General features: G+C 55.8%; 1 protein-coding gene across 1 annotated transcript in view; it reads left to right on the plus strand.

Moving 5' to 3' along the window:
* Positions 1 to 23,619, plus strand: part of IGF2R (insulin like growth factor 2 receptor) — a 106,145-nt gene extending 82,526 nt beyond the window's left edge. Inside the window, exons 32-48 of the mRNA XM_024747855.1 lie at positions 1,180 to 1,306; positions 1,981 to 2,100; positions 2,397 to 2,653; positions 2,923 to 3,141; positions 4,723 to 4,872; positions 7,048 to 7,209; positions 8,331 to 8,538; positions 8,851 to 8,997; positions 10,157 to 10,391; positions 11,102 to 11,238; positions 13,375 to 13,489; positions 14,219 to 14,365; positions 14,916 to 15,103; positions 19,248 to 19,434; positions 19,911 to 20,063; positions 21,031 to 21,100; positions 21,821 to 23,619. Coding sequence (XP_024603623.1) covers positions 1,180 to 1,306; positions 1,981 to 2,100; positions 2,397 to 2,653; positions 2,923 to 3,141; positions 4,723 to 4,872; positions 7,048 to 7,209; positions 8,331 to 8,538; positions 8,851 to 8,997; positions 10,157 to 10,391; positions 11,102 to 11,238; positions 13,375 to 13,489; positions 14,219 to 14,365; positions 14,916 to 15,103; positions 19,248 to 19,434; positions 19,911 to 20,063; positions 21,031 to 21,100; positions 21,821 to 22,219 — 3,021 coding nt within the window. The 3' untranslated portion in view covers positions 22,220 to 23,619. The remainder of the gene's footprint in view (positions 1 to 1,179; positions 1,307 to 1,980; positions 2,101 to 2,396; positions 2,654 to 2,922; positions 3,142 to 4,722; positions 4,873 to 7,047; positions 7,210 to 8,330; positions 8,539 to 8,850; positions 8,998 to 10,156; positions 10,392 to 11,101; positions 11,239 to 13,374; positions 13,490 to 14,218; positions 14,366 to 14,915; positions 15,104 to 19,247; positions 19,435 to 19,910; positions 20,064 to 21,030; positions 21,101 to 21,820) is intronic.
* Positions 23,620 to 23,903: the final 284 nt, after the last annotated feature.

Below are 23,903 nucleotides of genomic sequence, written 5' to 3' on the forward strand. Positions count from 1 at the left end.
AGGTCGCTCTTCCACTTCCTGGCCGTGGACCTCGGTCACTTGACCTCCCTAGACGGGGCACCTGTTACCAGCACGAGCTCGGCCTGTCCTGCCAGATCGCCATGAGGTTAGAGAGAGGAGGCGTGAAGTGCCGGGCACTGTTTCTGGCATGTGGTTGGTGCGTGGTAACTGGGTTCTCGTCTCATCTCTGGATGATTCCTTCCCTGACGGGTCGGTACATGCAGTGCAGCAGGTGGGGGCTGAATTAATGGTTTCTCTGGACTGTGTTTTCACCGCGGGAGCATCTCTGCCACGGAGATTAAGGTGCAGCCTGTGTGCTGTCTTGTAAGATTCGGGAGTGAGGTCAGGCTGGCCCAGTGCACTCCATCCTCAGTGTCGGGACAGAGCACCACTGTCCAGCTGCGTGCGGCCAGCTGTGGTGGGAGGAGCCTGAGGTCTGCCCCCTTGACGGGGTGGCAGCTGAGGTTCCGCCTCAGGAGGCTGTGCAGAGGCTGAGCCTGGACCCCTGTGCTGCTGGGGTCCGGACTCTTGAGCCCCCATAGACTAGCTCAGCTGTGTATCTGAGGAGAGAGGCTCACGGCAGAGCAAGACAGCTGCTTGGTCCGTGGAGGGCTCTGCACGCGGGTGCCGGGGGCTGGTTTATCTGGGAAGGAGGGCGCTGCTGCACGAATCTTACCCTTTTACCCTCGCTGTGTGGACGAGACACGTCTGAGAGGCAGGGAGCCTTAGCCCAGGTGGTGGAGGGATTAGTTAGTTCATGACTAGTTCTCCCTGAGGGTCTTCCTGTTATGTCCATCATAACAGATGTTGGTTCCGTTTTTCAGGACATTATCATTTATTTCCTCATTCGTGCCTCACAGTAGCCCTTTGAGCATCCTTCACCACCCTGTCCCCGACCCCACCTTAAAAGCCTTAGCTGTAGGAAAACGTCCCTGCCCCCCGAGTGGATTTCCAGCTCTGTCTCACCCTGTGTGTGTCAAGCCCCCAGGGGTATCTCAGGAGCAAACCCTGACCCTTTGCTTCTCCCCAGTCTGCCCTCGTCCCGTGAAGACACCGAGACGGGTGTGTCACGGGCTTGTGGTGCATCACAGAGGAGCTCCTGCTTGGCGCCAGTGGGCGCTGTTACCTGCATCAGGCGCGCACCCTGTCAGCAGCTGTCTGCCCTTCGCTTGTTTCTAGAACTCCAGGCCCATGTTCCTCAGTGCCGTAGAGGACTGCGAGTACACCTTTTCCTGGCCTACGGCCGCTGCCTGCCCTGTGAAGAGCAACGTGCACGACGACTGCCAGGTCACCAACCCCTCCACAGGTGAGGGCCGCTGCCGGCCACCCATCCCCACACCCTCAACACACACACACAGGTACACACGCATACACGCGCGCACACACGTGGGCACACGCGCACGTGCATACACGTGCGTGTGTGCACGCAAGCGGTGAGAGACCCAGTGTGAGGCTGGGGGGCAGGCACCCCGGGCAGCAGCATCCTGTCTGTGGGTGCGCGTTTGGCCTTTTCTGCTGGATCGGCCCGGTCCTGTTGACTTGCAGTTCTTCAGTGGAGAAGAGACTAAGCACCTCCCTGAAAGCCGTGCTCCCCGTAACTCCTGTTTCTGGGGTGCTGGTCCCAAGCTTTAGGCTGGCAGAGCTGGAGTCAGTCTCCCGGTCCTTTCAGAGTTGACGTGGGGCAACGAGGAAACCACAGGATCTCAGCTCTGGGGCCCGGAAAGGTTTGGGGCTGGGTCACTGGCAGCGGGAGGGATGCCGACGGGCCCTCCCAACCCCACTGGAATCGCTGTGGCCGCTGTGGCCCAGGCGCAGGAGGACGCCCTGGGTACTTTCTGGCTGTCAGGAAGGTTTTGGGGGCCGCGTCAGTGAAGGGGGGCAGTGACACGTGACAAGGAATCAGGAGGCCCGATGGCCGGCGGGATCTGTGTGTGAGCGCCAGTGATGGGTCACGGTGTCCCCATCCTTTCCCCCGAGCAGGACACCTGTTTGACCTGAGCTCTCTAAGCGGCAGGGCCGGGTACACTGCCGCCTACAGTGAGAAGGGGCTGGTCTACCTCAGCGTGTGCGGGGACAACGAGAACTGCGCCCCTGGTGTAGGTGAGTGTGTGTGGCCCGCCCTCCCGGCCCCGAGGTCGGCCTCGGCCTCCGCGTCCCTCCGGCAAAGAGGTCAGACGCCTTCCTTCATCGGCAGCAGTGGGCTGGTAGGGGTGTGGGGGCTTCGTGGCCACGTGATGGGATACTAGGTGTGTAACGTTTGCTAAAACCACACGGGACCCTCCAGAGTGTTAGCTGTGAATTTCAAAGTCTGGTTCTGCAGAAAGTTCTCATCGGAAAGCGAGTGGTTTGAATCCGTAATTGTGTGTTTGCCACTCTCCCTTCTGTGTTGGGGACAGGGGCCTGCTTCGGACAGACCAGGATCAGCGTGGGCAAGGCGAACAAGAGGCTGAAGTACGTGGACCAGGTCTTACAGCTGGTGTACGAGGACGGCTCCCCCTGTCCTTCCAAGACCGGCCTGAGCTACAAGAGCGTGATCAGCTTCGTGTGCAGGCCCGAGTCCGGGCCCACTGACAGGCCCGTGCTCATCTCCCTGGACAAGCAGACGTGTACACTCTTCTTTTACTGGCACTCGCCCCTGGCCTGCGAGCAGGTGGTGAGTCGGGCTGGGCGCGTGCGGCACGGCCCACCCAGGGGCCCTGCTCCGCCTCTCCTGCGACTCCCTCGGGCCCCCAGCCTGTCTCACCCACTCCTGGGGCCCCCAGTCATACTTGGTTCAAGGTGCCCGATGTTAGGTAACCAAGCATTTGGGGGCACTGCTTCCACCCTTCGTGCTTTTTTGGATCAGCTTATATTGTCGTGGGTGACTTGCTGGTCGGGAACACGTATTGCACACACCAAGGAGGCGTGTTTCCTTCTCGACAGACGGAATGTTCGGTGAGGAACGGCAGCTCCATCATCGACTTGTCCCCCCTCATCCACCGCACCGGGGGGTACGAAGCGTACGATGAGAGCGAGGACGACGCCTCTGACACCAGCCCTGACTTCTACATCAACGTCTGCCAGCCGCTGAACCCCATGCACGGGGTGCCTTGTCCCGCCGGCACTGCTGTGTGCAAGGTTCCCGTCGACGGCGCCCCCGTAGTGAGTAGGGAACCAAGGGCGGAGACCATCCTGCGACATTTTTAACAATCTCCTTCATGCCGTGTTTCTGGCTTTCACTGGAGACTTTTCAGGCAGAAAGAATGGGGAAATGAGCCAGGACTACGTGAGTCTGAGTCCACTAGGGGAGGCGGGCTGTAAGGAATCGTGCATCGAGCTGTCGGCAGATGAGGGTAGTCAGCAGTTATGGGAGAAAACGTGGACACACACGTGTAGACACACCGTTTTGTATGAGGTCAGAAGGCTCAAGGATGTCGATGGAACTTGGTTTCTTGGCTTACACGCGGGTCTTGTGTCATTGAAACGCTTGTGAAGTGCAAGCAGGTTCTTTGGTAAATGAGTTGTAATTAAGGGTATAAGCTGCTTTGCTAATAGCCAAGTATTCTGCCTTCCGTTATAGATTTGGAACTCTAAACCTTGTCTCCATGAGTTGTATTCATGGTTTGTCAAATTCTTGGTATGTTTTATTTGAAATGCATCTCAAAAGTGGTGTGTTTCTCTGCATTCTTTAAACAGTGAGTCCTGTCATAAGGTATCTAGGTGTCCTTTTAAGAAATGGATGTTGGCTGTGGTGTTGGTGGGGAGAGATGTTGGGAGGGGTGGGGAAGTTGCCGTGTTATGAACTTGACAGAGGCGTAGCTACGTGACAAGTGCAGGGCCTGGAGCAACCAGATGTTGGCAGGAAGTGCTGTGGTGTCAGCCTTTCTAGTGGTGCAGGGGGGAGCCTTGGTGTGAACCACTTGCTTACAGATCCAGTCTGCTTTTCCCATCTGGCTACCTTTTCTCAGATTTAAAAAAACGCAGGAAGTTCTCTAATTAGAGAACTAATTAGAGTGTTGTGTCATCGTGGACCTAACATGCCCCACAGTGGTGAACAGAGCACGTTGTGGCTTCATTCACACACACATACTCAATACACACATACTCATCTCGCTCACCACACGCACGCTCGCACACGCACAGTCATCACACACACGTACACACACGCTGTTCCTGGCCGGGCACTTTCCTTTCACTTGCGTGTTCATTTGCTCGAAAACACTTGCTGAGCAGCCAGTGTGTGCCAGGGGCTGTGCGAAGCCGCAGAAGATGGCGGGGAGTGAGTAAGCTTGTGCTCAGTGCCCCCTGAGGCCACGCTGTGGGCACCACCGAGGAAACAGCTGTCCCGGCGCAGTGCTGGGCAGGATGAGATGGGCATCGTTGGGGCAGCCACGTGGGCTCCTGCTTCCCACCAACTGGAGCCAGAGACTGTGCAGCCACCCCGGTGTAACTGGGGAGAGAAATTCCTGTTGCCTGGAATCGTCAAAAATTGACCCTGAGTAGAAGTAGAACCATTGTTATTAATGTAGGACCGAAACTGATAACCACCCCGGCAGACTGAGGTTTCTTTGTGGTGCCTTACTGTCAGGACATTTCAAGTGAGCTGCTATTGACCCAGTGTCTTTAGGTGCTACTCATCTTTGAGACAGATGGCATGTAATTTTTGCAATTCTCTGCTAGCCGTTTCTCCACTAACTTGGGGAAAAATTACTTTTCTGAAACATTGCTTTTTTCTTTGTTTAGGATATTGGTCGAGTCACAGGACCTCCGATACTCAATCCCATAGCTAACGAAGTTTACTTGAACTTCGAAAGTACTACTCCTTGTCTGGTGAACAAGCGTTTCAACTACACCTCGCTGATCGCCTTTCATTGTAAGAGGGGTGTGAGCATGGTAAGTGAGCGCCTGTTTACAAGGTAGGAGCCAAAGTGTGGGTCGATGAACCAGAGCTGGAAACCCATAAAATCTGTTTCGGACCAAGAGTGCCTGTGTTCACAACGCCTGTCTTGCATCGTGTGGTGTGCCAGTGGTGCATGGAGTAACTTAAAGCCATTAAGTTAACAATAAGTAAGCCCACCCTGAGTTACCAGGGCAGATTTTGCTCACAGAGGCCTGTTGTAATTTAAAAATGTGAAACACTTGAGCATAGAAGCGGCCTTCACCTTTGCCTACCGATATACAAAAGTGTCAACTTTAGTTTTTTTTTTTTTAAAAATTACAACATTACTGATCTTATTCGCAAGTCAGATGTTGTGGCAGCTGTAATCACTCAGGACATAATCCAAACTTTGGAAGTTGGCAAACGAAAGAAGACCTCTGGAATCAAAATAGCTACAACAAACTCGTACAACCTGCTTTTAAGGAGGCCATTGATTTTTGTTTTACATGCATTTAAAAAACAGAACTGGTTTCCATTAAAAAACAAAGTGCTATTTTATAAAGAATTTTGCATTAGTTTTCTCTCGACCTCGCTCTGAGAATGGGAGATAAATTGGTAGATTGTGGCCTCTGTTTTGCACTGACTCAGAAGGGCCGCCTGATGTCACATGGCTCTGCAGGGGCAGCTGGGCGCCCACCCACTGCTCCAGTGGAGAACTCTTTGCTCCAGGCAGCCTAGCTTTCGGCCCCTTCCCTGTGCTTCTGAAATCTCTAAAACTCCAAAAACTTACAATCCTTTGATGTGAGTGGACTGGGGCGACTTATGGTCTGTATTTGTCACAGCTAACGTGAATATGTAGAAGTGTTAATGTACTTGATTACAGGACCGTGTGTGTGTGTGTGTGTGTGTGTGTGTGTGTGTGTGTGTGTAAGAAACACGTATCCTGAACTGCCTCTGAAAACCCTGAAGGTGATGAATTCTAAGGCTCTTGTGGCTGAAGGAGTGCAAGTAAAAGGTCGTGGTTCTGTAACATAGAATCTCAGTAAGATGACATTCTGATTCCCTGGCCTCTAGCAGGTTTGTGAGGGAGAGGGGGCTGTGGCTGCCACAGATGGGTGACTGGACAGTGGCAGGAAGTGGCCTGGCAGCAGCCGGCTGAGGAGGAACAGACAGTACCGTCACTGAGAGGAGGGGGAGAAACAAGCCATTGCTTTCTGGGGCCTCTGCATATAGAGCCCCAGAGCTCCCAGACGGACCTTTCCCTGTTCAGAGACTGTTGGTGTGAGGATAATCCTGAGTGATCAAGGCGAGGGAAGCCGTGACCGTCGGCTCCCTTGTCTCTGCAAGTGGGGGCGTCTGGACACACGTCCGCAGGTACCCCTGGACTTGCGCTGGTCTCGGAGCAGCGGTGCGCTAAGAGCGATCGGTAATTTGGGGTTTTAGAAACGGTATCTCACGCTGCGTGTGCAGTCAAGTTTGGAAAGATTTTCAAGGAGATTTTATTTCCCTGTTTTTTATCTTTAGTGGAGATATTTTATTCACTTACATTTATAGAAAAACAGATTTTCAGCTACAGCTAAAAATGAAATTCATCTTTTTTTTTTTTTTTTTTTTTTCTCATCTGTTTTTGTGGCTGTTGCTGAATGAGGGAGGGAGAAAGCACCTTGATTTATATTTATTTATGATACTTGGCCTGTGGAATGTCTTGCCAGGTCACTTCTCTACCTTACTGTAAACATCCTCAGTTTCCAGAGACGGTGGAGCAGAGATGCATACAGAATCACCTGCCTCCGTCCTTTGCAGCGGGAGGGTCTTGGTTTCACACACTTCTCTGTCACGACGTTTAAAGATCCCTTCCTTTCTGCCTTGAGCTGGTAGCGTGGAGCACTGAGATGCTGTCCCTCTCTAGGTGCAGGGCCACAGCCTAGGGGCAGCGAGGAGCTGGGGCGTGGGCAGGCCTGCCTTGCAGCGCTGGCGGGCAGTGCTACTTCCTTGACGCTGGCAAGGACGATGGCTCCCTCCTCTTGGAGAGAGGCCACCGTGGGTCACCCCGAGCCCCTGGCGGTCTGGAGGCAGCGCAGGAGCCCGCAGCCCCCGGGCAGGTGTCTCTGGCACTTGGCGGGGGAACAGGGAGGATACTGTGTTTATTAACCCGCATGGGTTCAAGCCCGAGCCCTTCCTTAAAACAGGGGACTCCGAAGCTGCTGAGGACCAGCGACTGCGACTTCGTGTTCGAGTGGGAGACCCCGCTGGTGTGTCCTGACGAGGTGAAGGCAGAGGGCTGCTCCCTGACGGACGAGCAGCTGCACTACAGCTTCAACCTGTCCACCCTCTCCAAGAGCACCTTCAAGGTAGCGCTGCTCCCCCGGCGCCCGCCATCTCAGGGCTGCCGCCTGGATTCTTTCTGATGCTCGCTTGCATTTCGCAGCGTGGCACGTGTGATCATTGGAGGACGTGTGGCCACGAGGCAGTGCGTGGCCGGGGGTGGCCTTACTCTGTCCCGGGTGGGGCTCGGACGGTGTGCAAACCAGTCGCGGCTCACACCTGAGATGAGCGTCGCGGTCAGAGCGATTCTTTGTTTTGGAGGGTTCCGCGGCCCGGTGAGGGGGCAGGGGGGGCTCTTCCTGTCGCAGATGGAGAGCAGGTGTCCGCTCGTGTGTGACCGCATGTGGACACGTGTGTGACCACGTGCCCGTAAGGGGCGAGGCCGGCAGAGGCCACGTGGACCCACTCTGTCTCCAGCGTGACCACAGAGGTGCCGGGGGGAGGGAGCTGTGGGCCCCCCGACTCGAACACGTTTGGGTGTGTAGGGGGCTGGTCCGGTCCCGGCCTGAGCGCTGTGGACTGTTCGTTACGTGTCTGGGGCCGTGGCCTACGTCCCTGTGACGTAGGCGTTGCTAAGTCGTATGGCCGTGGACCGAGCCCGCGAGATCCCCTGCCTCCCAGGGGACGGCAGCTGGGGAGCGGTGAGCTCCGAGTTGTGTGCCCAGGTGCCAGCGGCCTGGCTGCTGTAACAGAGACCGTGCCTGGGTGCAGGCCCTCCTGACAGGTGCACAGCAGGTGCGGCCTGCAGAGGCTGGGCGGTAAGGGAGGCACCTTCAGTCAGGCTGTGGCCACTCTGCGCTCAGCTCTGAGTCCTCGGCGCTCACAGGTTACAGGCGGGAGACGCGGGCTTCGGGAAGTGGGGGCGAGCTGGCTGGGGTCTCGCAGCTGCCGCCCTCCACGGGCCCGCGGGAGCACGGCCAGCAGGGCTGCCACCGGAGGGCAGGGCCTCGGTGTGGAAGGCGCCCAGAGAGTGGACAGGGCGTCGCCCTCTGGAGGGGGTCAGGGCTCCAGAGGAAGAGGTGAGCGCCAAGGCGCCCGGGCACAGCCTGCGGACCCAGCTGCTGCTTGCCGGCACGCGCCCGCCTCCCACAGCGCTGGCCCCCTGCACCTGGAGACCCCTCACAGCCGCGGGGTGATGTCTCTCCAGGTGACCCGAGACTCGCGCACCTACAGCGTCGGGGTGTGCACCGCGGCTGCGGGCCTGGACCAAGGAGGCTGCAAGGACGGAAGCGTCTGTCTGCTCTCCGGGAGCAAGGGGGTGTCTTTCGGGAGGCTGGCGTCAATGAGACTGGACTACAGGCACCAGGACGAAGCTGTCATTTTAAGTTACGCCAACGGAGATAATTGTCCTCCAGGTAAATCTTTGCAGGGGGGTGAATTTTACGTTCCCAGGAAACGTGAAAGCAGACCTGGCGGGAGGAGAGAGCTGAGGAGTGATGCTGTAGGTGCTGCTCAGACCGTGGCACGATCCATCCTAACAGCCCTAGGTGTGAGCGCTCAGGCCCTCGAACTGCTTGTCGCGTTGTGGCCGGGAGGCCTGGCAGTCCCCACATTGGCTGAGGGTGACCATTTCTATGGGGAATCCTTGTTTGAGGTGACGGCGCCTGGTAAGGCACAGCCAACGTGGTGCTGATAATCAGGGTTACGCAGACTTCTTCTCTTTCCAGAAACTGAAGAAGGCGACCCGTGTGTGTTCCCCTTCGTGTTCAATGGGAAGAGCTATGAGGAGTGTGTTCTGGAGGGCAGGGCCAGGCTCTGGTGTGCGACCACCGCAGACTACGACAGAGACCACGAGTGGGGCTTTTGCAGACACTGTAAGTGGGAGAGCGCCAGGGCCCAGCCAGGCCAGTGAAGTAGCCTTGTACCCGTTGGAGGCCTGCTTTGTGCTCAGGTCTTTTAAACGGCAGTGATTCTGTTGCATATAATCTTCTAGCCAGGGCTCTTTTCCATAAAGAAAAGTCGTCTTTAATTGTTCCGTGGGGCGTATTGCGTAACCGTGAACGTGCACCGCCGCGGGGCCAGGTGAGGGGCAGGTTCGAGGTGGTCAGCTTGCCCACTCCCCGGCTCGAGGGACTTGTGTCCACACACCAGTGGTTCATGCTCACTCCCAGCAGGATTGCTGCTGTCCGGGTCTGCGGGGTGGTGGGGGGGTGGTCAGGCCTGCAGGGGCTCGTAGGCTGACCGTCTGCTCTGTGGGGGGCTGGGCTGGGCTGGGCTGGGGCGGGGGTCACGGCCAGCCAGGTCCAGCATCCTTGCTGCTGCCGCGTGGAGAACCGGCACACGAGGGAGTCCTAGTAACACGTGTGGCACAGACTGACGTGAGCTCCCAAGGATGGCGATGGGATAAATGCACGAGAAGTTGTTTAGTGTTTGTAAGTCATCAGGGAGCAAAATGATACAAATTCAGGAGTTAGAAACGGTAAGTTTACAAGGGACAACTGTAGCTCTCTTCAGAGGCTTATTAGGCCAGGACCTTTCTCCTGGTCTGTCGGATGACGCGTTTTTAGGTAATGAATTACAGGTATCTTATTGTTACTGTTTCCTTTTTTTTTTTTTTTTTTTTTTTTTTACCCAGCTGTTCCGCGGCATGTGGGACCTTCCTGGACTGGAGCACGAACCCGTGTCCCCTGCATTGGCAGGTGGACTCCCAACCGCTGCGCCACCAGGGAAGCCCCTGTTTTCATTTTTTATTGTCATTCATACATTAATCGAACACTGAATACCTGTCTGCAAGGCACCGCGCTATCGCTGTGAGCTTGATGAGTGCAGAAGGAGATACTGTGCCCCGGGGGAACTTGGTCTATCTAGGGTTGAGATAACATGAATGGAACGCAACGAGACCTGGCCGGGGCTGCCTGGGGAGCGGCCAGGGATGCACAGGGTCCCTAAGGGCCAGCGCAGCGGAGGCAGGGAGGAGCCTAAGGACGAGCGAGGGACAGGCCGGGTCTGACTGGTCCCCGTGTGCTGCCCCAGCCAACAGCCACCGGACGTCTGCGATTATCTTCAAGTGCGACGAGGATGCCGATGTGGGGCGGCCACAGGTCTTCAGTGAAATCCGTGGGTGCGAGGTGACGTTTGAGTGGAAAACCAAAGTCATCTGCCCCCCGAAGAAGATGGAGTGCAAGTTCATCCAGAAACACAGGACCTACGACCTGCGGCTGCTGTCCTCTCTCACCGGCTCCTGGTTCTTTGTCCACGACGGGACCTCGTGAGTGCCCACCCCCCACCTTGGCCGCGTGCCGAAGGGCTGGGTGCTTGGTGCTTGAGCTCAGACTCTGAAGGCGGGATGGCCTCATTCCTCTGACGCTCAGGGCGGCCTGGTGCGCGGCGGGTGGTTTGGAAGCAGAGGTGACAGAAACCTTCAGAACCCAGAGAAGCTGCCGGTCAGCTGTGGGCCTGGCGGAATTAGTCTCGATTTGGTTCATGTTTGTGAGGGGCAGCCGTCCATGGCTGCGTGTGTCGGGGTGCGTGAACCGTCCCAGCTTTGCTGCCCGAAGTCCCTTAGGCCATGCTGGCCCACGGTGGGTTAGCTGGACTGACTGCTCCCTGCATAGAGCCTTCCCCTAGGCGCTCCGGGATCCTTCCGTCCACACGGCAGGGGGGAGTGTGGACCTGGAGGGCCTAAGTAGCCGTAAGCGAGGGAACGACTCGCCGGGGTTTGAGCTGCTGCCTGTCCTGACTCTAAACCACCCGAGTCTCGGGGCTCACCCCGCGTGCCTGGTTGGCACACTCGCTTCTTCAGGATCCAGCCGCTCTTTGGCCCTTCTTTACCCTGAGACCTGTTTCAGTGCTGCGTGCAGAGGTGCTGTGAAATCCTTGGCTATCAGAACGATTACCTTTTCTGAAAAGAATGGAAGGAGCTGCCCCCGAGTGCGCAGGACAGACACTGACCTTGCCTCTCTCTCTGTCATTTTACAGATACTACATCAATTTGTGTCAGAAAATATACAAAGGGCCCCTGGACTGCTCTGAAAGAGCCAGCGTTTGCAGAAAGAGCCCCTCTGGCGACGTCCAGGTCTTGGGGCTCGTTCACACGCAGAAGCTGGACGTCATAGGTAAGGCCTGGACCCTTGTCGCATGGTCACAGGTGTCGTGTCAGATTCGGGAATGTGGAGGTGTCTTCCTGTGACCAGAGGGTCAGCACTGGCTTTGGTTGAAGCCTCCAGGTGTCATTTTCAGCGACTGTTTCTCAGGCACTTGGCACCTCCCAGAGCATTAGAATAGGTACTGCTCTGTATCCTCCGGGACGGCAGGTACCTAGTCTGTGTGTCTAGAGCGCTGGGCGATCCTGGGAAGGTATTTGTCCTCAGGAGGAGGGCAGACCGTTCAGGGTTCCTCTGAGTCCCTGCTCCAGCCTCCATGTATATATGCAAGCGTTTATCCGGGGAAGCCGAACAATGACATGAGAGAACCTGGTAAAGACGATTCAGGATACATTTTCGTAATGTTTTAATTAGGAAATACAAAATGAAGCTTGTCTTAGTAGTTTTAATAGAAGATTCATCTTGCAGTTGGTTGTTGAAAGATTCTTTCATCACATAAAAGGAAAAGGCAGGGTTTTCTTAGTTTAGGAGCAGTCAGGTGCGTTGGGAGGACGAGGAAGAAACAACGTTCGCTGTGCCTGTCTGGCTGGAGGGGGTCCCCAAGCTGTCCTGATTAGAACACGGGGAGCCTATGTCCACTCCAGCTGTTGACAGGGAGAAAGGGAATTCTGGGGAACCACTGTTACCCTTGAGAAAAACCCCGACTCTGGAGGTTGGAAGTGGGGCGAGTCACTCCCCCGGCAGGAGTGGCCAGACCTCGTGGCCCACGGCTCGCCCTCCGTTGGAAATCTTTGCCGTAGCCGCCACGAAGGGCATAGGGGCTGCAGGTGGGTCTGTCCCTGCTGTCTCGTTCTCACATGTAGATATTTGACCCGTCTCTCCCTCGGTTTCCCATAGCCAGGTGAGGAAAACTAGAACGTTGAAGCCTCGGGAAAAGATGAGCTAGTAAAACCTGTTCCCTGACGCACCAGGCGGGGTCTTACCCTTAGGCCCCAACAGGACGACCATCTAAGGCCAGTTGCCGTGACCCCCATGAGCATTTAGGGGGTGTGACCTTGTGGGGCGAAGAGTTGGACTCTTGTCGCAGGAGTTAACAGTCCCCAGCAACCAGGCTTTATACGTGTGTGATTTACGCGTGTGTACACGTAGTCCGCAGTGGCCCGGGTAGGTGTTAGACTCCATTTCACAGGTTGGGTAACTGGATGTGTGGAAGGTTGAGTGTGTTGTTCATCTAGTATGGGGCTGGGGGCACTTCATCAAGACCTATACCTGTTGGTTCCACATTCCAGAAGTTTAAGAATTTCTCTTCAAAGCTGTGAAACCCTTTCTTAACAAAATTTTCACCAAAGCCCAATATTTAAAACAAACTCACCCAGAGCAGCCTTGAGCCTGGGTGGGTCCGGGAGCGTGGACCTCACCTCCTGTCAAGGGGTCCCCGTGCCTTGGCCACGCCCCGGAGAACACCTGGGCAGCGGGTGCCGTCCCCTCCGCATCCCCTGCCTCGAAGGACATGGGTCGGTGTGTGAGGGTCAGGCCGGAGGACTGTCCTGTGCTGGCCCCGAGAGCCACTGTCTGTGCGCTGAGCCGGGCTGGCCTCGGGCACCCCCAGGACAGCTCTTGGCTGCCGGTCGGAGTCGCTGGCCCCTGTGGGACGTGCCCCTGGAAGCGCGGCCTTGCTTTTCGCGGCCCCTGCAGGCTGGGCTTCCCCTGGTTCTTTGACCACGTCATCTTCAGAAGGAGAAACAGCTCCACGTGGAGCCAGGGGGCCTGAGGAAACCAGAGCTGTTGTGTGTGGAGTGTCACGCTGGAGGGTGGACGTCTGGCGCCTGCCCTGTCCTGCCCGGGAGGCTCAGGGTGGGGAAGCGCCTAAAACGGCACAGAAGTTGCGCGTGGCGGTGGGGCCCTGCGTGCACGCTGCACTGGGCGCTCCCTGCTCGGCCCCGGACTGCATGCTGCGGGGGTCTCCGGCTGCACAGGTGAGGAGACGGCGAGCGGGCCGGGCGTGGTCACCAGGCTTGGCAGTGCTGATGACCCGCGTAATGAGTCTCCAGAGGCACAGACGTTTGTTCGTGATACAGGATTCACTTCTGACGCTGGGGCTCTGGCGATGCCCTAGAAATAGCGTCAGTTCTGTCGTTTGTGTTTCAGATGACAGAGTCATCGTGACTTACTCAAAAGGCCATCAGTGTGGTGACAATAAGACGGCATCCGCCGTCATCGAGCTGACCTGTGCGAAGACAGTGGGCCGGCCTTCGTTCACAAGGTGAGGGGATGGGGGTCCCCCAGGGAAGCTGTGCGCAGGGTGTGCCGGGATCCCGTCGGAATTTCTCCCCGTGGTTTCCCCTTGGGGGCGGCGAGGGGCACCGGCCGCTGAGACCCGCGGCCTGGTGGAGCCGGGGCTGACCCGCACAGGGAGGGTTCCCTGGATGGGGGCTGCGACAGGCATAAAAGCAGGATTTCACCGGCTTCCGGCTTTGAATGTCACAGTGTAACCAAAAGGGCATTGATGGGTGCCACCCAAGGCCAGCTGTTCAAGCAGCCTGTCTGGGACCCGCGGCCGGCACGGTGGCACCTGGGATGCTTGCTCTTGGACCATCCTGGAAATCTCTGGGCAGCTCTGTGTCTGGGGCTGGGGGCGGCACCGTTTGGCCAGCAGAGGGAGCGTGTGAGCTGCTGTGTTTGTGAACCGACCGATTCCTTCCAGAAACTGGGCTTGGGAAAGGGGAGACCCAGGCGTTGTCAGAGGATTCAGTCAGTTGGAGAGCGTGAGGTGCTTGTAAAGCAAATATTCAGAAATCTAGGAGCAAATCTTTCCAGCTTTTAGACAGTGCACAGTTTCTAAATTTTAAGAATACGCGTAAGCGCTTGCCTGCTCTTTCACGTGGCAGATACGCTGGATGGGCATCTTCCTGACCGTAAGTCACCCTCCTAGCTCGGCGGCGTCCTCGGTTCGGGAGGGTGGCCGTGACCGTGGTGTGTGTGCCGCCTGCAGGTTCGACGTGGACAGCTGCACCTACCACTTCAGCTGGGACTCGCGCGCAGCCTGTGCAGTGAAGCCACAGGAGGTGCAGATGGTGAACGGGACCATCACCAACCCGGCCAACGGCAGGAGCTTCAGCCTTGGGGACATTTATTTCAAGTCAGTGGAGCGTTTTCCTTCCGGGTGCTGCCATGTATTCAGATCTCTCCCCGGCCGAGGGCTGCGAGATAAAGAGGCCCAAGTGTTTGTGTGTTTTAGTTACTGTTTCCAGGTAGTTGTCATATTTTGCTCAAGCAGAGGGCAAGCACTGCTCGGCTACTGAGCGTGACACCAAAGGTGCCGAGTTCTCTTGAGCGTAAAGATAAAGTCGCCCCTCCTCCCTCGCCCAGGGGTTGGAGCTGGAACCTTCTGACACAATTTTTGATGAGGAACTTCTGGGCTTACTAGTTTGTGAATTAAAAAGTCAGTTGCTCAGCGGTGTCACTGGGTGGGTCTCAGTGTCCGGGGCTGTGCCTGGGCAGGGGGAAGCGGGCATGGTGCGGGGCACAGCGAAGCTCAGAGCACGGAAGGGTGGGCGGTAGGACGGAGAGACGGCAGGTGCCCTCGGCAGTATCCTGCAGCCCTGCCCCGTACCTGGGCTTTGGGTCCGGGTGACAAAGGGCTCTCTTGAAGGACCGTTGGAGTCACCCGACCTTTACTGTTTCTTTAGGCGATTCAGCGCCTCTGGGGACATGAGAACGAATGGGGACAAGTACCTGTATGAGATCCAGCTGTCCTCCATCACGAGCTCCACGAACCCTGCGTGCTCCGGGGCCAGCATCTGTCAGGTGAAGCCCAACGACCAGCACTTCAGTAGGAAAGTTGGGACTTCTGACAAAGCCAACTACTACGCTCAAGGTAACTCTCCACCCGCGTGCCACGTTTAACTTCCTTGGAGGACCTGTAACATATTTTCATGAACAAACGCCCTGCGGCTGAAACGTCAGATCAGTTTTTTTTTTTAATTTTATTTATTTATTTATTTATTTATTTTTTATTTTTTCGGTACGTGGGCCTCTCACTGTTGTGGCCTCTCCCGTTGCGGAGCACAGGCTCCGGACGCGCAGGCTCAGCGGCCATGGCTCACGGGCCCAGCCGCTCCGCGGCATGTGGGATCTTCCCGGACCGGGGCACGAACCCGTGTCCCCTGCATCGGCAGGCGGACTCTCAACCACTGCGCCACCAGGGAAGCCCCGTCAGATCAGTTTTAGCACAAAAGCCCTGGGTCCGATCCTGTGTCTCGACATGCGCTTGTCATAGCGGACGAGCAGCGTGTGTCAGACCCGAGCGGTTCACTGTAGGGAAGACTTACCTCCTAAACAAACAAGCAAAACCTGGTCTAAACCAGAGGTGGTGAGGTGGGCGTGCATGGCCACGTCCAGAATTCCCTTTGGTTTGATTTTTGTCACGATACATCTTAATTTTGAAACTTCAGATGTTACTGTAGAAGGGTAAGAGGTTTCGTGTTTGTCAGAAGGATGAGAAGAAAAGAGAGGCCTGACCCAGGTATTCGGGTGGGTGTGGAGGGGAGGGCGTTCCGCTGCGCTGACGGAGCTTTTCCTTTGTTCCTTCTGTTCCCTTCCAGCTTTATTGAAATATAATTGACATACAGCACTGTATAAGTTTAAGGGGCACAGCTAACGATTTGACTTACATACATCATGAAGTGATGACCGCAAGTTTAATGAACATCTGTCATCTCCTGTGGATACAAAATTAAAGAGAAAAACAAACATTTTTTTTTCTTGCGATGAGAACCCTTAGGACTCACGCCCCTAGTGACTTTCAAATGTAACCTACAGCAGGGTTAATTATGTTTAGCATGTAGCATGTAATATCCCTATTATTAATTTATAATTAGAAGTTTGTACCTTTTGACCACCTTCATCCAGTTTCCTCTCCCCACAGCCTCCTCCCCCGGTAGCCACAAATCTAATCTCTTTTTCTGTGAGTTTGTTTGTTTTTGAAGTACAGGTGACCTACAACGCTATTTCAAAACAGTCACCACGCTAGGTCTGGTTACCACGTGCCACCACGCAAAGATGTCACACGATTATTGCCCACATTCCCCATACTCTACACTTCATACCCGTGACTCATTTATTTTGCGCCTGGAAGTTTGTACCTCTTAATTGCCCTCACTTACTTCTTTCCTAATTCCTTCTTGACCTTGAAAGAATATTTCCAGGAGGCAGCTCATGTGCTTTTGTTTTAAACAGCTAGTCTTTCACTATATACCATTTCATGATTTGATTTTTTTTTTTTAATTAATTAATTTATGGCTACGTTGGGTCTTCGTTTCTGTGCGAGGGCTTTCTCTAGTTGTGGCGAGCGGGGGCCACTCTTCATCGCGGTGTGCGGGCCTCTCACTATCGCAGCCTCTCTTGTTGCGGAGCACAGGCTCCAGATGCACAGGCTCGGTAGTTGTGGCTCACGGGCCCAGTTGCTCCGTGGCATGTGGGATCCTCCCAGACCAGGGCTCGAACCCGTGTCCCCTGCATTGGCAGGCGGACTCTCAACCACTGCGCCACCAGGGAAGCCCCATGATGTGATTTTTGAACGAGGTGAATGAACTCGCTTTTTAAACAATTAAATGTGTTTACAAAACCAGCTGACTTCGACCTCAAAGGGCTGCTGAGAGAGAGATTCCCGGCGAGGAGGGGAGAGCAGCTGCTCCCTGAGTAGGTGTAGCCTAGAAGAGGGCGTTTCTGTTCTCAGGTACCGAGCTGGTCACTGCACTTGACAGCGCCCACCAGGGGCCGGGCAGAGACCTGCCAGGTCAGTCTGGCTCGCTTCCGTGATTCCCTGTCATAGGGTCAGCCCGCTGGTCCCCTGTTCTCTTCCGGTGATTCTGGGTCAGATGCTGGAGTTGTGCAGTGGCTGGTTGGGCCCTCTCTTGAGGTGCTGTCCTCAGGGCCTGGCCCTGTAGTAAGTGCTTGGTAAATGTTTGCTGACTGACTGAAGGGCTGCTTTAAACGCCTCCAAGGCCACTGCTCTGCAGAGAAGGAAAGTCCAAGCTCTTTTGAGCACAGCCTGGAAGATTTTGACAGACTGCCGTTTTCTTAGCGGCTGGTCCTGCAAACGCACCCAGACCCAGCCATCAGGTTACTCACGAGCCCCTGCAGGTCCCATGCCGCCGCTGCACGGGCCTTCCCGCTGGACTGCCTCCGCCCGCCCCATCCTCCTCCTGCTGCCTGTCCCAGCGAGGTGCTCCCTTCTCACACCCAGGGGCGCGGCTGCGGGTGTGCCTGCAGCAGTGGTCAGGCTCCACGCCACAGCCCAGGTCAGGGGCCCAGCCACTAGAGTGAGAACCTTCGCGTCCGTAAGGCCTGCATCTAGTCTAGTTGGCCTCCTGCGGCCCCCCAGCTTCAGGGTGTGTGTGCGTCTGTGTGTACGTATGTACACACACACTTGTGTGCGCACGTTTATTTATTCTTGGTTAATGAAATCATTTCAGACGTTTTCACTGCCTTCATTCACCAGCGCTAAGAAGTAGGTTTAGTTTTAAGCCTTCGTCCACATTTCAGGAAGACCGCAGTTTAACGCCCTTCACGAGCCTGCATGCATCCGAGTGGGCAAGAGTGGGAAGCCGCAAAGCCCGTCTCTGGCTGAGATTCAGAGCTGCCACCTCGGCCCCTCTCTGGCTCACCAGTTTGTGCCCTCGTTCCAGCCCGGGGAACAGCCCACTCAGGTCATGGCTCAGCCAGTTGTGAGTAAGGACACGCGGGGCGTTCCCGAGCCCAGCCCGCGGGGCCGGGTCTCGGCCGCCCTCCGAGCGCGTCGTGCGCTCCCTGGTGCTCCAGTGGTGGCCGGTCGTGAGGATTTTGAGTCTCCAGCCACGAAGTTGTCCACACAAGGCAGAGTCCACACAAGCTCCTCTCACTTCTGACACCAGCTGCAAGTTCAGGGGGCTCCATCTCCGCCTCAGAGTTGATAATTCACTAGACGGATGCTCAGAGCCAAGAGCTGTCTTAGTCGTGCGTACAGTTTATTACAATGAAAGGACGTAGAGTAAAGTCAGCCAGTGGGAGGAGTGGGTAGGGTACGGTCTGGGAGGGAGCCAGACGTTTCTGCTGTCTTCTCCCTGTGGAATCAGGACGTGTTATGTTCTCAGCATAAACGTGACAACGCACACACAAGCGCTCAGGAGTTGACCGGGGAAGCCCACCCCTCCCTCAGTGTCCAGAGGTTTTGCTGGGGCTTCATTGCATAGGCTTGACTGATTGATCACTCGGTTGGTAGGTTGGTTGGCTGGCTGGTTGGTTGGTTAACTGATTCGTTGGTTGACTGGCTGGTTGGTTGGTTAACTGATTCGTTGGTGGACTGGCGGGTTGGCTGACTGGCTGGTTGGTTGGTTAACTGATGCGTTGGTTGACTGGCTGGTTGGTTGGTTAACTGATTCGTTGGTGGACTGGCGGGTTGGCTGACTGGCTGGTTGGTTGGTTAACTGATTCGTTGGTTGACTGGCTGGTTAACTGATTTGTTGGTGGACTGGTGGGTTGGTTGACTGGCTGGTTGGTTGGTTAACTGATTCGTTGGTGGACTGGTGGGTTGGCTGACTGGCTGGTTGGTTGGTTAACTGATTCGTTGGTGGACTGGTGGGTTGGCTGACTGGCTGGTTGGTTGGTTAACTGATTTGTTGGTTGACGGGCTGACTGGCTGGCTGGTTGATTGGTTGGTTGGTCGGTCAACCTCGGTCTCCAGGTGGACTGATACCGTGTAGGCAGCCCCCTCTCCAGGTCATATTGTTAGCGGAGGACAAAGGCCAGACCTCTTTTTGGGCAAGGTTCAAGTCTTTCCCACATTTTGACTTAGGGCAGGGGCTCCATAATGTGTGTTGAGCAGTCTGTGAGAGCTCACCTGGGACATTTGATGAAGGACCCTTACGTCTGATTTTAACTCTCTGCAAACTTTACAGGCTATGAAAAGGTAAACTTGGCCCACTACTGAAACACCAATGGTAATGGTGCTGTGCTTGTGTGTGTGCCTGCCTTGTTGACAGATGGCGATCTGGATGTGGTGTTTGCCTCTTCCTCCAAGTGTGGAAAAGACAAGACGAAATCTGTCTCCTCCACCATCTTCTTCCACTGTGACCCCTTGGTGAAGGACGGGATCCCCGAGTTCAGCCACGAGACCGCCGACTGCCAGTACCTCTTCTCCTGGTACACCTCTGCCGTGTGTCCTCTGGGGTAAGTGGGGGCCTGCCCCACGGTGTTCCCATAACTCCAGGAGCATTGAGGCTGTGTCCCAAGGTGATTTGTTGAGAGGGAGAAGCTCTTACCTGGGCTGTGATCACTGTTTCCTCCCAGAGAAGAGAGCCGTGTTCCCGGGAGATGAGGGCGGCCAGCGTGTCCCTGAGTCTTTGCTCCAGAAGCGCCTCTGTGCTCTCGGGGCCCTGCAGAGGGATCAGAGAGGCCTGGGGGAGGCGTGTTGCCCAGAGCTCGGCTTTTCTCGTTCCCTTAGTGGCGAAGGGTCGTGTGGCTGGGGGATCACCTTTCCTAGTCCTCCTGCCTTAGTCTCATCATCAGAGGGGTTTGTCCGCTGTTGACCTCCACCTCTGGTGGAACCGTCTCACTGTGGGGCTGCAAAGGCAGGGCCCCCGCCTGAGCTGGGCCTCGCTAGGCGCTGGCAGTGGTGGTGGCTGAGTGTTGTGGCCTCCCCGCAGGATGGGCTTCGACAGTGAGAGCGCCGGGGACGACGCGCAGGAGCGCAAGGGGCTCTCGGAGCGGAGCCAGGCCGTCGGGGCCGTCCTCAGCCTGCTGCTGGTGGCACTCACTGGCTGCCTGCTCGCCCTGCTGCTCCATAAGAAGGAGCGACGGTAAGGAGAGGGGAGTGGGCCGGGGGACGGGCCAGTGGTTCAGAGTCTATATCTGGGCTCCTTTTTTTGAGCTCGTCAGCAGCCAAAGTGTGGAAGCGGTCCCCAAAGCTGTGTTTTGTAGACGTCTGCGTCCTTGTGACGATGTGTCCCGTCTGACCAGGGCTGTGGATCCTGTCAGGTCACGTGGCAGATGCTCTGTGGGCCTTGGCCTGGCCCACCTGTTCCCAGGATGTGGCTCTCTGCACGTGTCCACAGATGGACAGAGAGTTAAACACCTGTCACGAGCTGACTTCCTTCTGACCAGCTGACTTGTCTGCCCTTTAAAAGGGAAGCATTTGTTAGGGACCGGCTGTGACACCTCCTGCATGGGCTCCCCTTTGCTGGTGAAAGGTCTTGTCACTCACAGGCAGCACGACCGTCCAGCAGATTTCATGTCACACATGAATGAGGCCCAGGGCTCGGTGTGTAGTCACCCCTGTCCAGAGCGCAGGGATGGTCCAGCTCTGGGCTCCCTGTTGCCTCTCTCACCTGCCCGAGGAGCCAGCGGCAAACGAGAGAGGGTCAGGGAGTGCTGACCGCAGCCATCCCGACCCTGAGAGGCTGTCAGCGGGATGCAGGATTGGGGCAGGAGGTCTGGGTGTGAGCCGGCCCTGCGTTCGTCCGTCGGCCCAGTAATCTCAGCGCAGCCCTGGGGCGGCGGGAGGGTGTGGGTCATCGTATTGACGTGAAAAAGCAGAAGGACAAATACTGGCTCACTCACTCTGGCCCTTCTTACACCATGAAAACGGGGAGCAGGATTTGGACCCGCGTCCGTCTGATTGTAAAGCATCCTTCCTGCTGAAGTGGTTTACAGCCCTGCTGTCGTGGCTTGAGGGAGCGCGCTCTTGGTGCAGCCTCCCGGTAGCAGGCCCTCGGGAGCCGGAGGGGGGCGCGGCTCCAGCCTGGAGTAACTTGGGTCTCCTTTCAGGGAGACGGTGATGAGCAAGCTCACCAGCTGCTGTCGAAGAAGCACAAATGTGTCCTACAAATACTCAAAGGTAGTTCCCTGCTGAGGTCTTTGGGTGACGCAACACGCTCGCACGCGCTCGAACCGTTGTCGTGCTGTTGGTCAGTGACTACGAGGAAGCTGTCATCGCGGGAAGTTTGAAGTGGACAGAGGGAAAATGTCCCTCTGCTCTTAGCCCGGACACACTTTTTGTTCTTTTTCCTTCAAGTTTTTGTCGTTTTAGTTGCAGCTAATTTCTTACAGTGTTTAGTATTAGTTTACTTCTACTTTTTTGGCTATTCTACAAAAAAAGACGGTAATGAAAATTTCTGTGCCTCTGGCATTTAGATGGCTTCCTTCGGATGAGTGTCTAGAAATTTAGGCCAGAGTGCCTAAACGCACTCATGGCTCTTGACTGTACTGCCAACTGCTTTCTGAAAGGCTTCCCTCAACTACAGTCATCCACGTGTCCCACGCGCGGCCCCTCTCCCTGCTGCCCGAGGGCACCTGGAGCAGAGGGGCGCCGTCCCCCAGCACTGCCGCCTTGTCGCTGGCCGCCTTCTTGCCTCCTGACACCATCTGCCTTGGTTGGGTCTCAGCAGGAGCTGGCAGTCGCCAGCCCTCCCCTTCTCCCTGAGGAGGAACATGGGACCGTGATGGCTGTGGTGGGCTGGGAAGAGGTCCCCGACTCCGGGTGGGTCATGGAGGGAGGGGGGCAGAGGAGGCTGACGAGGTCTCAGGCGGACCCACGGTCTCTGCTGTGTCCCGGCAGGTGAACAAGGAGGAAGAGGCGGACGAGAACGAAACTGAGTGGCTGATGGAAGAGATCCAGCTGCCGTCACCAAGGCCCGGGAAGGAGGGGCAGGAAAATGGTCACATCACGACCAAGTCCGTGAAAGCCGAAGCCCTTACCTCCCTGCACGGGGATGACCAAGACAGCGAGGATGAGGTGCTGACCATCCCGGAGGTGAAAGTGCACCTGGGCAGAGGGACCGGGGCTGAAGGCGTGCACCCACTGAGGCCCCCGCCGAGGAAGGCACTTCGGGAGCGAGCGGACGACCGGGTGGGGCTGATGAGTGGGGAGCAGGCCAGGAGGGGGAGGCCCCGGGCCGCTCAGAAGACCGTGAGCTCCTTCCACGATGACAGCGACGAGGACCTCCTGCACATCTAGACTGCGGGGTGCACTCGGCAACTCCGCCGGCACCTCCAACCAAATAAGACTTTTGACTCCGTGATGCTTCTATCATTTTTGCCTTTAACAAAAACTGTCTCAAAAGGGAAGAGTTTTGGTGATGGGGGAGAGGGTGAGGAGGTGGGTGCCGCTCTCTGTGGTCACCGGGATGGGGCATCGCTCCAGCTGCCAGAGGGCGGCACCGGGGCCCCGTGTTTAGTCCCAAGTCCTCGCATAGAACGTGGCCACCGGGCGCTTCCTACTGCGCCCGGGCCAGACGCGTCTCGGAACAGAGGGCTGCGTTTGCGGAAAACCCTTGCTGCTTTAGGCCCTGTAGGGTATTTGATCATTATATTTTAGCATTTAATTCTCTCCTCCTATTTATTGACTTTGACAATTACTCAGGTTTGCGAAAAAGGAAAAACACAGTAACAACAACAGTTTTTTCCTGCCGGCAGGGGGTAATCTATCTGTCTGTCCCTTAGCGGGGAGGCTGCTGGGGCGCTCGGGTGGTTTCACACGAGGTTTTGAACTGCTCCACGACACGTCCTCTAAGTTAGACTCCGCCGTTCTGTCTCTTTTCCCTTTTGCTTCTGTCTCGTAAGGGCGTGTGTGTGCGCCCCTAGTGCCTGGGCTCTGGAGGGTCTGCCTGCTGTATGCCTCTGGTCAGTAACGGCTGCAGCTTTTTGCATGACGTCTTCAATCCTAGGTGCACAGAGCACAGTTATCAGTATTTCTTTCGCCAGCTGGTGAAGTCAGACAACCCACCCAAAGATTGATTTGTGCGTGCATGCGTGTGTGTGTGTATGTGTGTGTGAGAGAGAGAGAATGGAATTGAGATGTCAGACTTTTTTCCGGACTTGGGGGTGTAGGTCTCACCTCTTCAGGTTCACATGATACCACCTTTACTGTGCTTTTTTTTTTTTTTTTTAAGAAGAAAGCGTTTATCAACCATTCGACCTATAAGAAGCCTTAATTTGCACAGTGTGTGACTCACGGAAATTGCATGAAAGCCAGTGGGCCAGATTCTCGCTCCTAGCGTTGCACCTGGATTCCTGCTCGGTGGGGGGTGGGGAGGGGGGCGGCCAAGGCCGGCCTCTCAGTCTGCAGGACGGGAGGGCGAGACCACTGTCCTTCCCGGCTGTCGGCTCCTTTCTTGAAGTGTTTAATGAATGACTTTTCTTGCATTATAGAACTGTATATAGACTCAGTGGTATTCATATCCTGGAAAGCAAACCAGCCTACAGGGCTCCTTGGTTTGTACTCCGTTTGGCTGATGGCTTATTTGATTTCAACATGAGTGTATTTTTAAAAATTGATTTCTTTCCTCATTTTTTTTTTCAATCAAATTTACTGTAATATGAAGTATTCAACAATTTGAATAAAAGATAAATTATTAACGGGTGTTCCTGCTTTTTCCCCACGAGAGTGAAAAGCTGCCTGGTTAGTTGCCAAGCCCAGTGCCCTCTCTGTGCCTCCTGTTACGTGTCCGGATGGCAGCCGGCCCTTCACGTGCAGCACATCAGCTTTCTCTCTGGAGTCTCCCTGCGTGTAGGTGCTCACCCGAGGCCCCCAGGGCTTCTGTCAGCTCCATCCACGCCTGATTCTTCCTCCTTCCGAGAAAGGGTATTGTTACCAAAACAGCCACCGTGTGTGCAGATCCCATACTGCCAGAAAGCGTCCT

This window comes from Neophocaena asiaeorientalis, unplaced genomic scaffold, assembly GCF_003031525.2.
Source record: "Neophocaena asiaeorientalis asiaeorientalis breed wild unplaced genomic scaffold, Neophocaena_asiaeorientalis_V1.1 scaffold123, whole genome shotgun sequence".
NCBI lineage: Eukaryota > Metazoa > Chordata > Mammalia > Artiodactyla > Phocoenidae > Neophocaena > Neophocaena asiaeorientalis.